At 43.5% G+C, this 14,215-nt stretch overlaps 1 protein-coding gene across 1 annotated transcript in view; it reads right to left on the reverse strand.

Moving 5' to 3' along the window:
• Positions 1 to 11,365, reverse strand: part of LOC108703268 (smoothelin-like protein 1) — a 32,225-nt gene extending 20,860 nt beyond the window's left edge. The window contains exon 1 of the mRNA XM_018239376.2: positions 9,587 to 11,365. Coding sequence (XP_018094865.1) covers positions 9,587 to 9,629 — 43 coding nt within the window. The 5' untranslated portion in view covers positions 9,630 to 11,365. The remainder of the gene's footprint in view (positions 1 to 9,586) is intronic.
• Between the last annotated feature and the right edge of the window lie 2,850 nt (positions 11,366 to 14,215).

The raw sequence follows: 14,215 nt of genomic DNA on the forward strand, positions 1-14,215 counted from the left end.
TCATAAAGGCTTTTCGACAGCCATGACGCTAAATTCCTATTCCTCTTGAACACAAAAGAGGGGTGGGGGTCTAAAACAGCCGCCAATATCGGATCCTGCCTCAAAACATTCCAGTATTTACTCACACTAGTTCTAATGAGTCTGGTGCTTCTATCAAAAGTAGTGCAATACCGTAGCGTACTGTCTTTACGACTCGTTCCCCGTCTACGATCTTTGTCCCTAGCCAAAAGGGCTTTTCTATCCAGCGAGACTGCCTTCTCATACGCCTCCCTGATTACCTCATTCTCATAACCTCGTTCCAAGAACCGGTCCCAAAGTTGCATTGCCTGCACATTAAACCGCTCCCAAGACGAGCAAATCCTACGTAGGCGAATAAATTGCCCTACCGGGATTCCCTTCTTACAGCTAAGGGGGTGGGCACTGTCAGAGTGTAGTAGTGTATTCCTTGTAATTGGTTTCCTATATAGGTCAGTGACCACTGCATCCCGTTCCACTGAGAATAGGACATCCAGAAACGGAATATGTAACTTATGTGTCTCCATGGTAAAGGCAAGACCCTGCACTCTCCCATTGCAATATCGGACAAACTCCTCCAAAGACTCCTCGTCTCCATCCCAAATACCAATACAATCATCGATGTAGCGAAAGAATTTAACCAAACGACCCCGAAAGTGGTCGGGGGCCTGAAAAATGTGGAGTTGCTCAAACCACCCCATGTACAAGTTAGCATACGTTGGAGCGAACGAGGCCCCCATCGCCGCCCCACACTGCTGAAGGAAGAAATGACCATCGAACAAAAAATAATTGGTGTGTAACAGAAAATTAACTGAGTCAAGTATAAAATTGCATTGTACATCGGGGAATCGAGACTCACCATGTAGCCAATATTTAATCGCCTCCATCCCTAAGGCATGGTTAATAGACGAATATAAAGCTACCACGTCCATCGAGAACCACCTATAGCTTGACTTCCAGCTTGTGCCCTGTATCTTATTAATACACATTGTCGTGTCCCTAAGATAAGTGGGTAGCTGTTCAACTATGGGGCGTAACAATTTATCTACATAGGCAGACAAACCTGACCCCAAGGACCCAATGCCTGCTACAATAGGGCGCCCCTTAACCTGCTCCAAGGATTTGTGCACCTTGGGCAGTGCATGGAATATGGGTATCACCGGGGATTCACACTTCAGACATTCCCATTCATTTTTGGAAAGTACCCCATCCTTGTAACCCTCCATAAGAATGACCTCCAACCGTTCCTTAAATTTAGTAGTTGGATCACGATCAAGACGTATATACGTATTATTATCATTCAACTGACGTAGAATCTCTTCACGATAGTATACATCATCTAAGACCACCACAGATCCCCCTTATCCGCCTGTTTCACCACAATTGTATTGTCATTACTGAGTTCCATCATAGCCTTAAATTCACCTGATGTCAAATTCTTGCATCTATTTCTATTACTGCCACACAAACTCCTTTCTATATCAGATTGTACCAATTTTTGAAACATATGTATCTGCGAACTTCTAGAGTTAATTGGATAAAAATCAGATTTATTCCGCATTCCCGAATGCTTAACTGCCACATCTAATCCCTGATTACTCTCCTCACTCAATTGACATAAAATATTTAGAGTGCTTAAATCATCAAAATCATATAGATCCGTAGTCGGTACCCCATCAACACTCCCAGTTAACCCCTCATATTCCGAATTAATAGGATCAATCATAGTATCATCAGGGCTACTGAGTATAGCAGCAGAATCATCAGTTATCAATTTTGCCATATCCTCAGCCTCGGTATTAGTATCCAGTAAAGCAAAATGTCGTTTCAAAGTCAAATTCCTCACAAATCTATTCAAGTCCATGATCAATGAAAATATATCGCTATTCAAATCCGGGATGAAGTTAAGTCCACGTGAAAGGACAGATAGTTCATCTCGTGTCAACACTCTTGATGATAGATTAATAACATTGTTCAAATCACTTACGGTCGATGTTTTCAGTGAGGCCGACCCAGATGCATCCAAACTTGGTAAAAGACTTCCCTCCTCTCCGGTAATCACCGCCGTCTGGACCGGGACCCTCTCCCCGGCCGCCATTGTTGAAACGGCTGCTCCATACCTGCGCCCACCTCGCCTCTTCCTCCTCCTCTTCCATAGCTGCGGGTTCTCATCGGGTCCAACCCTGGCGTGGATTGATGCCTCTGATAGTATGGTTGTGGCTCCCCTATCCAATCGTTGTCTGGGGTCTCGGGGTCCGACCTTAAAAAAGAAGAAGAAGAAGGGGAGGGGGGAGGTGTGCGAGTATACGATGCCTCTGTCCCACGCTCATTAAAGTGTACGGCACGATCTCTTTTGAGTATGGATCGTGGCCCTGTGCCACCATAGGAGGAACTCCATGCGCCAGCTCTCTGCGGGGTGAGTGTTGAATCATTACCCCTCCAGACATACACCTGGCCGTTCTCATAGTCCCGTTTATCCCTCTGGAACTTCTCTCTCTTTCCCGATTTAACAGTATGTTCAAACTGCTTAATCTGTCTTGAAAGAGTATCCAACAAGGTCATATCAAAACCAGTGCATTTAGCCGACTGCAAAGTATTATGAGTGTCCGTAATGTCTCTCTGGACCTTCTCTAACTGCTGTTTGTCATAATCAATTATAAGGCCCATTAGCTTAATGGAGCAATCCGTCAGTACTAAGTTCCAAGCAGTTACAAACTCGGCTGATATATCAGAAAAGGTAGGATACTTTTTAATTCTCAGGCCGCGAGGTATGCGGTTACATTTAATATAGTTCTCCAATGAGGATATATCCCACCATAAACGGACTTCTCGCTTCATATTACGTTCTAATGAACGGAATAAATGTTGTGCATCAGGTAAAGAATCCTCCTCCATTAACCCCTCATTAGTCAATGTCTCTGCAAATACAATTTCTGCTTGCCGCAGTCTGTGTTGATCCACCTTGGTTGCACAGACCTCGCAACCAAGGTGGATCAACACAGACTGCGGCAAGCAGAAATTGTATTTGCAGAGACATTGACTAATGAGGGGTTAATGGAGGAGGATTCTTTACCTGATGCACAACATTTATTCCGTTCATTAGAACGTAATATGAAGCGAGAAGTCCGTTTATGGTGGGATATATCCTCATTGGAGAACTATATTAAATGTAACCGCATACCTCGCGGCCTGAGAATTAAAAAGTATCCTACCTTTTCTGATATATCAGCCGAGTTTGTAACTGCTTGGAACTTAGTACTGACGGATTGCTCCATTAAGCTAATGGGCCTTATAATTGATTATGACAAACAGCAGTTAGAGAAGGTCCAGAGAGACATTACGGACACTCATAATACTTTGCAGTCGGCTAAATGCACTGGTTTTGATATGACCTTGTTGGATACTCTTTCAAGACAGATTAAGCAGTTTGAACATACTGTTAAATCGGGAAAGAGAGAGAAGTTCCAGAGGGATAAACGGGACTATGAGAACGGCCAGGTGTATGTCTGGAGGGGTAATGATTCAACACTCACCCCGCAGAGAGCTGGCGCATGGAGTTCCTCCTATGGTGGCACAGGGCCACGATCCATACTCAAAAGAGATCGTGCCGTACACTTTAATGAGCGTGGGACAGAGGCATCGTATACTCGCACACCTCCCCCCTCCCCTTCTTCTTCTTCTTTTTTAAGGTCGGACCCCGAGACCCCAGACAACGATTGGATAGGGGAGCCACAACCATACTATCAGAGGCATCAATCCACGCCAGGGTTGGACCCGATGAGAACCCGCAGCTATGGAAGAGGAGGAGGAAGAGGCGAGGTGGGCGCAGGTATGGAGCAGCCGTTTCAACAATGGCGGCCGGGGAGAGGGTCCCGGTCCAGACGGCGGTGATTACCGGAGAGGAGGGAAGTCTTTTACCAAGTTTGGATGCATCTGGGTCGGCCTCACTGAAAACATCGACCGTAAGTGATTTGAACAATGTTATTAATCTATCATCAAGAGTGTTGACACGAGATGAACTATCTGTCCTTTCACGTGGACTTAACTTCATCCCGGATTTGAATAGCGATATATTTTCATTGATCATGGACTTGAATAGATTTGTGAGGAATTTGACTTTGAAACGACATTTTGCTTTACTGGATACTAATACCGAGGCTGAGGATATGGCAAAATTGATAACTGATGATTCTGCTGCTATACTCAGTAGCCCTGATGATACTATGATTGATCCTATTAATTCGGAATATGAGGGGTTAACTGGGAGTGTTGATGGGGTACCGACTACGGATCTATATGATTTTGATGATTTAAGCACTCTAAATATTTTATGTCAATTGAGTGAGGAGAGTAATCAGGGATTAGATGTGGCAGTTAAGCATTCGGGAATGCGGAATAAATCTGATTTTTATCCAATTAACTCTAGAAGTTCGCAGATACATATGTTTCAAAAATTGGTACAATCTGATATAGAAAGGAGTTTGTGTGGCAGTAATAGAAATAGATGCAAGAATTTGACATCAGGTGAATTTAAGGCTATGATGGAACTCAGTAATGACAATACAATTGTGGTGAAACAGGCGGATAAGGGGGGATCTGTGGTGGTCTTAGATGATGTATACTATCGTGAAGAGATTCTACGTCAGTTGAATGATAATAATACGTATATACGTCTTGATCGTGATCCAACTACTAAATTTAAGGAACGGTTGGAGGTCATTCTTATGGAGGGTTACAAGGATGGGGTACTTTCCAAAAATGAATGGGAATGTCTGAAGTGTGAATCCCCGGTGATACCCATATTCCATGCACTGCCCAAGGTGCACAAATCCTTGGAGCAGGTTAAGGGGCGCCCTATTGTAGCAGGCATTGGGTCCTTGGGGTCAGGTTTGTCTGCCTATGTAGATAAATTGTTACGCCCCATAGTTGAACAGCTACCCACTTATCTTAGGGACACGACAATGTGTATTAATAAGATACAGGGCACAAGCTGGAAGTCAAGCTATAGGTGGTTCTCGATGGACGTGGTAGCTTTATATTCGTCTATTAACCATGCCTTAGGGATGGAGGCGATTAAATATTGGCTACATGGTGAGTCTCGATTCCCCGATGTACAATGCAATTTTATACTTGACTCAGTTAATTTTCTGTTACACACCAATTATTTTTTGTTCGATGGTCATTTCTTCCTTCAGCAGTGTGGGGCGGCGATGGGGGCCTCGTTCGCTCCAACGTATGCTAACTTGTACATGGGGTGGTTTGAGCAACTCCACATTTTTCAGGCCCCCGACCACTTTCGGGGTCGTTTGGTTAAATTCTTTCGCTACATCGATGATTGTATTGGTATTTGGGATGGAGACGAGGAGTCTTTGGAGGAGTTTGTCCGATATTGCAATGGGAGAGTGCAGGGTCTTGCCTTTACCATGGAGACACATAAGTTACATATTCCGTTTCTGGATGTCCTATTCTCAGTGGAACGGGATGCAGTGGTCACTGACCTATATAGGAAACCAATTACAAGGAATACACTACTACACTCTGACAGTGCCCACCCCCTTAGCTGTAAGAAGGGAATCCCGGTAGGGCAATTTATTCGCCTACGTAGGATTTGCTCGTCTTGGGAGCGGTTTAATGTGCAGGCAATGCAACTTTGGGACCGGTTCTTGGAACGAGGTTATGAGAATGAGGTAATCAGGGAGGCGTATGAGAAGGCAGTCTCGCTGGATAGAAAAGCCCTTTTGGCTAGGGACAAAGATCGTAGACGGGGAACGAGTCGTAAAGACAGTACGCTACGGTATTGCACTACTTTTGATAGAAGCACCAGACTCATTAGAACTAGTGTGAGTAAATACTGGAATGTTTTGAGGCAGGATCCGATATTGGCGGCTGTTTTAGACCCCCACCCCTCTTTTGTGTTCAAGAGGAATAGGAATTTAGCGTCATGGCTGTCGAAAAGCCTTTATGATTCCAGAAGGGGTGGTAACAATAAGACATGGCTTAGGTATAAGGGGAACTATAGATGTGGCAGAATCAGGTGCAAATCTTGCCATTATCTACTTGTTTCAAAGGAATTCAGATCAACGTCAACGGGGAGAACTTATGGTATAAGGAGATATTTTAATTGTGCCTCGATTGGGGTGGTCTACCTTGTCACATGTAGCTGTGGGGCCCAATATGTGGGTAAAACTGTAAGAAGAGCGGGTACACGGATACTGGAACACCTTTCCTCAGTGAACAGAAAGGACACTAAGTCCGCAGTGGCTAAGCATATACTGGACAAACATAATGGGGATATTAAAATACATTACCAGGTTATTGATACAGTTACAGTGGGACCAAGGGGTGGGAATTTGGATAAATTGTTACTACGTAAGGAGGCATACTGGATATATCAGCTTAGGTCAACTGAATCTTTTGGGGGGTTGAATAGGGAGTGGGAGGTTTCCTGCTTCTATTAATTCTTGGCGGATCATTGTTCATGATATCATGGGGTTTGGATATTCAATCCATTGAGTCATTATTAAGATACACTGATAATGTTTGTATCCTTTATGTTAATATGCTGATAATGAGTTAAATGTTGAATGAGGGATACTTTTCGTTATATTTATTTATTTCGGGGATCATTAGGGCTTTCTAGATTTATATTACATAAGCGAAATGGTTATTACATCAATGTTCACTTTTTTGGAGTCTTTAGCTACTATTAGCAACAGTGTTTATCTGGAGTGGGAGAGATAAGATGAATACTATGTATTGCTTTTTACGATGATTCGTTATATTGTGTTTGGTTTTATTTTATTGTATAGGTTTTGAGTATTAATGTGGGGGTTAACCTTTGTCTGAAGATGCATGTTTACATATGGTTTTCACTGAAAGGGTTAAACCTTATGGGGATGGGTGGGGGCCTGCTACAGGGAGGGGCTTGATGTCCCTTATATATATCTGGTGTTTGGGGTGTCTGTTAGCTCCTGAGGAAGTGGCGAGAGCCATGAAACGCGTTGAGTGAACAGCCCTTTGTTTAGTGTGGGGCATGCTTTTTCATACTACCATTTTAAAATGCTTGAATAAAGGTTTATATTTTTAATTTTTCTACCTCCTGGATTCCTTGGTGCTGCACCTACAAACTCACTCTCTCTTTGGAAGCAACCGTTGGGATCTTCGGTTTTGTGACATGCACAGGTGAATCCTAGTACCTGGTAAGTGCTCCCACTATTTTTTGCAAGTTTTGTATCTAAAACCATACAAGCCAGCTTTTTCCATATAGTGGGCCAGTGATCCACTATACAGTGCAGAATGTAATTTGCTTTAAAACAACAACATTATACAAGAAGAACGAAACTAGAGGAGCCCTTTGGGCAACCAAGGAGAGCAAAACTAGTCTCCCGTCCCTCAGTAGGAAAAACATGAAAGGTATTAGACGTATTGTTTGGCCTAAAGGGGGAGTGCAACTGTGTAACTGTTTGGCCTTGTCTTGCTCAGCTCCTCCTTCTTTTGCTCTCCCAGTACTGAGCTGTCCTGTAAAAAACATACGATTCAGTTCACTTAGCGAGTATCATCAAAACAAAGGAAAAACTCCAGCTATTTCAATGTTCTCTTTCCTTGTCAGGGCAAACATGATGCTGCATTTTTTCACTAAGGCTTAAACTCAAATACATATCAATGAGAAGCAGCCAATGTCACTTAAACATTGATTGCTTTTACATAATCTTCCAAAGTTAAAAAAATGCCCCTAAATGATTAATTGGCCAAGATTCATAACTCTAAGGCCAGGGGTGTAACTACAAAGGAAGCAGATCCTGCAGGGGGCCCAGGAGTATAGTGGCCCAATGAGGCCCTAATTCATAAATAAATATTGGTAAAACTGGTCAACCCCTAGATTTTGGGGGTCTGAAAAATACTTTGCTGTGGGGCCCAGTAATAGCTAGTTACACCACTGTCTTAGGCCAAATATCTACCCCCTTGGACAAGATTTTAAAATGGCAGACTAATATTACAAGTTCCCATGTCAAAACATCTATTGTCTAGGCCAGGGCCTGTAGATTTGGGAATTGGCATTAAATTTATGCGTATGTAAGAGGATACTCACACCTAGGCCACAATTCAGAAATAAGCTGGAATAGACTTTACCAGATAGAATACAAAATGGAAAGCATAAAGAGAAATTGAAACAAGACCATTACACAAAAAATCATCACACCTACAGCAAGATTCTAAGAACCTAGTCTACAACGGACAACAAGATCTAATGAGGTTTCCGACACCAATTCCAGAATTCAAAGCATCTCTAACAAGACTTCTGACACCTAAACCAGAAAACTTGTCCTAGGCAAAGATTTATGACACCTATAACACGTTTTTACCTAGACCAAGGCTCACAGGATTCCTATCAACCATACAGAATTCATGATACCTACATTCCAAGGTCAACATTCATGATGCCTCTAAAAAGATTCCAAACATCTAGGCCAAAATACACCATACCTATAACAAGATTCCAAACACCTATTAAGGTCAAGATTCACGGCACCCAAGGAAGGAGTCTGATACCTTACGCAGATTTCACAATGCCTATGGCAGGATTCCAAGCATCTAGACCAAATTTCATGACTCCTAGAAAAAGACTTTGAGAAATTTAACCAAAGGACCCCAAAGGGGCCAAACTTTATGAATATTCACTTATGAAGAATGGAGCAGTCCCCAGATATTCACATATTATTTTAGGAGTTGCAGGATGCTTCTCTCACTATTGTTTATGAAATAATACCACACTGCTACGAAAGGTCCACTGGTATCCCAGTACCCAAGAAAACGAGAACCACTTGCCTCATTGACTACAGACCAGTCACATTCACATACATGTTCTCAGGAATTCCAAACAACCAAGATCAAGTGCAGTTTGCTTGTTTGACCAAATAGGTCAACTGACAATTACAATGGTACAATAGCAACTGGAGAATCCCAGTTCTTGTGCATGGATACTTTTTCTGGGCTATAACTCAACAAGCCTAGATCCTAAAATTAAAACAAAAACTGGGACATACACCATTGGCTTTTAGATATGCTAACAGACCCCTGTCTATCAAACTTGGGTATTGTGTCCTTCACACTATCCCTAAACAGAGGGACATAGCAAGGATACCATCTCAGACACACTCTACTCCTCATTATCTACATATGACAACTGTCAAATTTACATTTGCAGATAACACAACCATAGTCACTCTCATTAAGGGAGAAGGATTTTTTGCCTTCCTCTGGTTCAACTAGCAGTTGGGCAGGTTAAAATAGAGTTAAAATGTTGAACTTGATGGATGGGTGTCTTTTTTCCACCTAACTTACTGAAAATGATTAGGTATGGGACAGAAAGAAGTAGGAGAGCAAATAGTGAACTTCATAGACATCATATTTCTGGGCTTGAACACTACTAAAGACCTCAGCAGAAGAAGATACCAGTAGAAATATGTGTGATAAAAGTTTTAGCTGTTAACTTAAGGTGAATGGAAAGTACAGGAGGTTGAGGGAGTGGACCAGTAAAGGGCACCTGAGAGGACAGTTTCATTGAATGTACCTGTTCCGATATCTGAGGCATTCTTTGCATTGCTGTTTCCCATAACTGATGGTTGCAGATCCCTAGAGGTAAAACAGGTTCTCAAAGACAACTGTCACGGACAGACTTTCTGTCTCTGAGGAGGGACAGTATTTTATGCAAGAGGAGCAAAAACACCAAAGTCTTTACATCCAAACAAAATGGAAGGAGACACAGGAGAAGAGAGTTGGGAAAATAGAGATGAGATCTATATGTTGCAGGTTGTTGATGTCATTGAACACTTGGTCCTCAACATCAAATCTAGGCCCAGGGGCACAGATTCAGTTTCTCTGTGACTGATATTAATTACAGAGGCAGAGTCTGATCCTGAGAGTCAGATGTTAAAGCTTGAGGCAAAAACAACAAGTTCCTAGGATTGGGCACGATGTACCAAATGGCAAGGACAGTGGGCTTGAGGTTTGAGCACCGACTAAAATGACAATGGAAGTCCTTAAAAAGTCCTAAAAGTACATGGTGAGTGCTAAAAATGAGATAAAGTTTCTACCGGTCCATGGGCAGATGAGAAGTCCTGATCAATGAATACATCATCAAAAACACGGCCAAATCTCTGTTAGATGCAGATCCTGCGACCTTTATGGGCAAGTACTTAAAGTTGGGTGAAGGCTCCCAAAGCAGGTGCAAGCTCTGCGATACAGGCAGGTGAAATAGGATGGATAAAGGTGTAGAAGTGAAGTCCAGGATCTGGAACCTGGATGGTAGGATCAGGCGAGGAGACTCAGCTGAAGCTTCTGATGGACAGGTCCAGACTGAAAGATAATCGCACGCTCTGAAATCATAGGAAGGTTCAGAGGTTCCTTCTGCTATACAGGTGTAGTGTCCAGGCTTCCAGATACAGAGGCAGAAAGTAATACACAGGTGCAGGCTCAGAGGCACCAGTAAACAAAGATGGGTGTCACCTCCAACTCCTAGAAGACAATAATAACCTTCTAAGGTTCGGCTCCAGGTTTTAAGAGACAGATACAGATCCTTAGGCAGAGGAACGTCATGGATAAATCCAGGGCAGTAGGAAATGAGTCTCTCTTCTTCTTTTTCACTGATTATCCAACACTTTTCCCCCCTCTCTCTCCTGCCCGACTTGTATATTTCAGTTTCTGCTGTCCTCTCCTCAGATATTCCTGTGTGACCGCATTGCAGTGCACACCCAGCAGTTGTGCCCGACCCTGGCACACACGCTCACACACACTCACACACAAACAGTGACACAATCTCTCCCACACCCTCTAGAAAGGCAACAATGATCCTAACCACTCCCTGCTGCCTGTCCCAGCCTGTGTGACTGCTGTGTGTGTTATTACTGTCAGACAAGGGATCGGGGAGGGTTTACACGTGGGAGTATTAGGGTGCTGCTGCTAAGGTGCTCAATGAAGCATGGCCCAGCAACGATGAGCGTTCAGACCCAGGTGTGTTGTTGTCCATGGAACTTTATGTGAGAAAAAGTCAAGATTTAGGAAGTCCTACAAAGTGAACGAGTGGGTTCTGCTATACAATTTTGGGCAAATGAGGTTTTGCATGATCTGATTCAGGTGTGCAGGCTCCATTCACTGCAACTGACAGTGAGAGTGATATATGGATTGGCTATCAGCAGTACAAAGGCTACAGTAGCCGCTTATCTGCTCACAGCTGTTTGTCCTATCAGCTCTCTCCCTTGTTCCATGTTGATTTTCCCACTGCAGAGCATGATGGGGAACTGTTTTGTCTTTATATAGAATTCAGGCTGCATCATACTTAGGGCAGGGGTCCCCAACCTTTTTTTTTTTACCTGTGAGCAGTTGAGAGAGTTGAGGAGAAACGCAACCATGAAAAATGTTCCTGGTGGTGCAAAATAAGGGCTGTGATTTTGGTAGCCCCTATATGGACTGGCAGACCTATCCTGGCTCTCCCTTCAGGGAAAGCTCTTTGTCAGGGAGAATGTCAAGTATTTGTCGGTGGTCGACCGAAACTGCCGCTGGGGGTGTGGTGGAGACCCAGGAGCATTTTCTGCAGCATTGTCCCTTGGCAAAGAGGGTGCGCTCTCAGGTCTCCTAAGCTCCACATGCTCCGCTCCTGCACACCCTGGGCTGTGCTGAACTGGCCTATGGAGTGTCAGACAGACAGCGCAGCCACGACGACAACAGTCTGTACCTGGTGATCACAGTATATACAGTAAGTACCATCTATGGCACGGGCGATGTCGTTATACCTTTGGTTCGGATGTGACTCCTGAGAGCATTGTTAAATCCCTCATGGGAGAGTAATGGTATATAAAATCTGGGGACACCGCTTCATTATGAAGGGGATTTATTCTGTAGCCTTCTGTCCATGGCAGTTTTCTTTCTATAAAGAGTTCCTTTTGTATTTCTGTCATATTTTTAAGATTAGGCATTTTTGATGGATTTCAAGCCTTTGCATTTATTATAATGGTGGATGCCTTGTTTTGGGTTTTGGGGACGAGGTTAGGGAGGTGGTGGGCTCTGGATATTTTGGTTTGGTGGAGGGGAATGGAAGCCAGATTGGACAAAGACAAGACTTTGAAACTGGCTATCCATTGGGTGTTGTTGGAATTTGTGAGGGTGTGGGGAGGGGAGGCGGACATTATAGACTTTGATAGTTGGCTGTCCTCATATGGGTGGAATAGGGAGGGAGTCTTCTGGTGGTGGGTATCTCAAGTGGACTTGGTTAACCTGCCATTCCTTTTATTTTAGTTTAAGAATTGTATTATGGTTTGTTTCTTATTGTAAGCATTTATGTTAATAAAAATCCCTATATGGACTGGCAGCCTACAGGAGGATCTGTTCTGGAGGATCTGGTTTTTATACAACCAAAACTTGCCTCCAAAGAAATCAAAATGATGCACCTACTTTAAGGCTATTGGGAGCAACATTCTAGAAGTTGGTGGGCAACATGTTGGGGACAACTGCCTTAGTGCAGAGAAACGCGGTCAGATTCGGGGAGATTAGTCGCCCGGCGACTAAAAAAGGTACAATATCTCCATTTGGCCCTGGGGGCATGAAACGTGTAGCAACAATGAAGATACTGTTTTTAATGAATCTACAATAAGAGGCAAATTTATCAAGGGTCAAATCAGTGCCGGGCCAAGTCGGCCGGGCGCCCAAGGCAACCCGGCCGACTACATCGCCCCCTTCAGAAGTGTGCGCATGCACAGGCGTGCGCACACACGGGCGATCAAGCACACAAGCCAATCGTGCGCACGCACATGCGCAGAAGAGTGCGTGTCTATGAAGAGTGCGCGTCTGTGCGCGTTTAGGAAGAGTGCGCGTCTGTGCACGCCTAGCAAGATGGCGATTGCTGCTACAGGTGGGGAAAGAAGCGGCCGAACTAGGGGCAAGGCGCAGAAGAGGTACGGTTCCTGGCGCCCCTCCACATTTGCGCCCTAGGCACGTGCCTCTTCTGCCTACCCCTAGTTCCGGCCCTGGGTCAAATTGAAAGTTCGAATTTGAAATTCGAGTTTTTTTAATGGTCAAAACTGTCAAAGTAGACTAGGGAGTTATTCAAATTCGATTCGAGTTTTTAAAATAAATTTGAATTCGATTTTCAAGATTTATCATATTCTTTAAGAATTCAAATTCGACTATTCGCCACCTAAAACCTGCTGAATTGCTGTTTTTGAGTTGTTTGCAGCTTTCCGGACATTTCAGTTTTTTTGGAGAAAAAAAAACTCGAATCGAGTTTTTTAAATTAGAAACAATTTCAATTTTAAGTTTTCGGGTCGATTCTATCCATCCGAGTTTGAAAAATTTGATGTTATTTAGGGATGCACCGAATCCACTATTTTGGATTCTGCCAAACCCCCCGAATCCTTTGCGAAAGATTCGGCCGCATACCTAACCGAATCCTTATTTGCATATACAAATTAGGGTTGGGAAGGGGTAAACATTTTTTACTTCCTTGTTATGTCAAAAAGTCAAGTGATTTTCCTCTCCATCCTGATTTTGCTCCCCGCCCCTAATTTGCAAATGCAAATTAGTATTCAGATTCGGTTCGGCCGGGCAGAAGGATTCGGCCGAATCCAGCTGAAAAAGGCAGAATCCTGGCCGAATTCCGAACCGAATCCTGGATTAAATAAATTTCGATTGATCAAATTTCAAGTGAATGGGAGTTTTAAAATAAAACGCAAATGAATTCGAAATTCCACCCTTGTTAAATGTGCCACTAAGTATTACACTTTTAACCTTATTTTTGGCGGCCCTTGCAGAGTCTTTTGAAGTGCCCGATATCCCTCTTCTTGTACTTTGCTGGTTTATCTGCTCCCTGAGCAGTGATCAACATATTTTGTACCCTGCGCCCACTTGTTTCGATGGTTTAACCCCTAGTTTACATGCATTCTACATGGCTGCACAGAAGTTAGCACAGTCTGCAGGATACGCATTGATCATGTGACTTATTTAAAGGGGCAGCCCTAGATAGAACAGATAGGTGAAACAAGGATGGGCAGAGCACAAAAAGCTCGTCAGGCAAAGCACAAACTGAATGTGTGAAGTCACCTGTGAATATAAGAACTTCCTTCTCCCACATCAACCTCCACCTCTATCACTTCACCCCCTGAAATCACAGGCAAAAGGCACAGGATTCCTGAAACCAGTGAGTGTTCTA

Source organism: Xenopus laevis, chromosome 9_10S (genome assembly GCF_017654675.1).
Source record: "Xenopus laevis strain J_2021 chromosome 9_10S, Xenopus_laevis_v10.1, whole genome shotgun sequence".
Lineage (NCBI taxonomy): Eukaryota > Metazoa > Chordata > Amphibia > Anura > Pipidae > Xenopus > Xenopus laevis.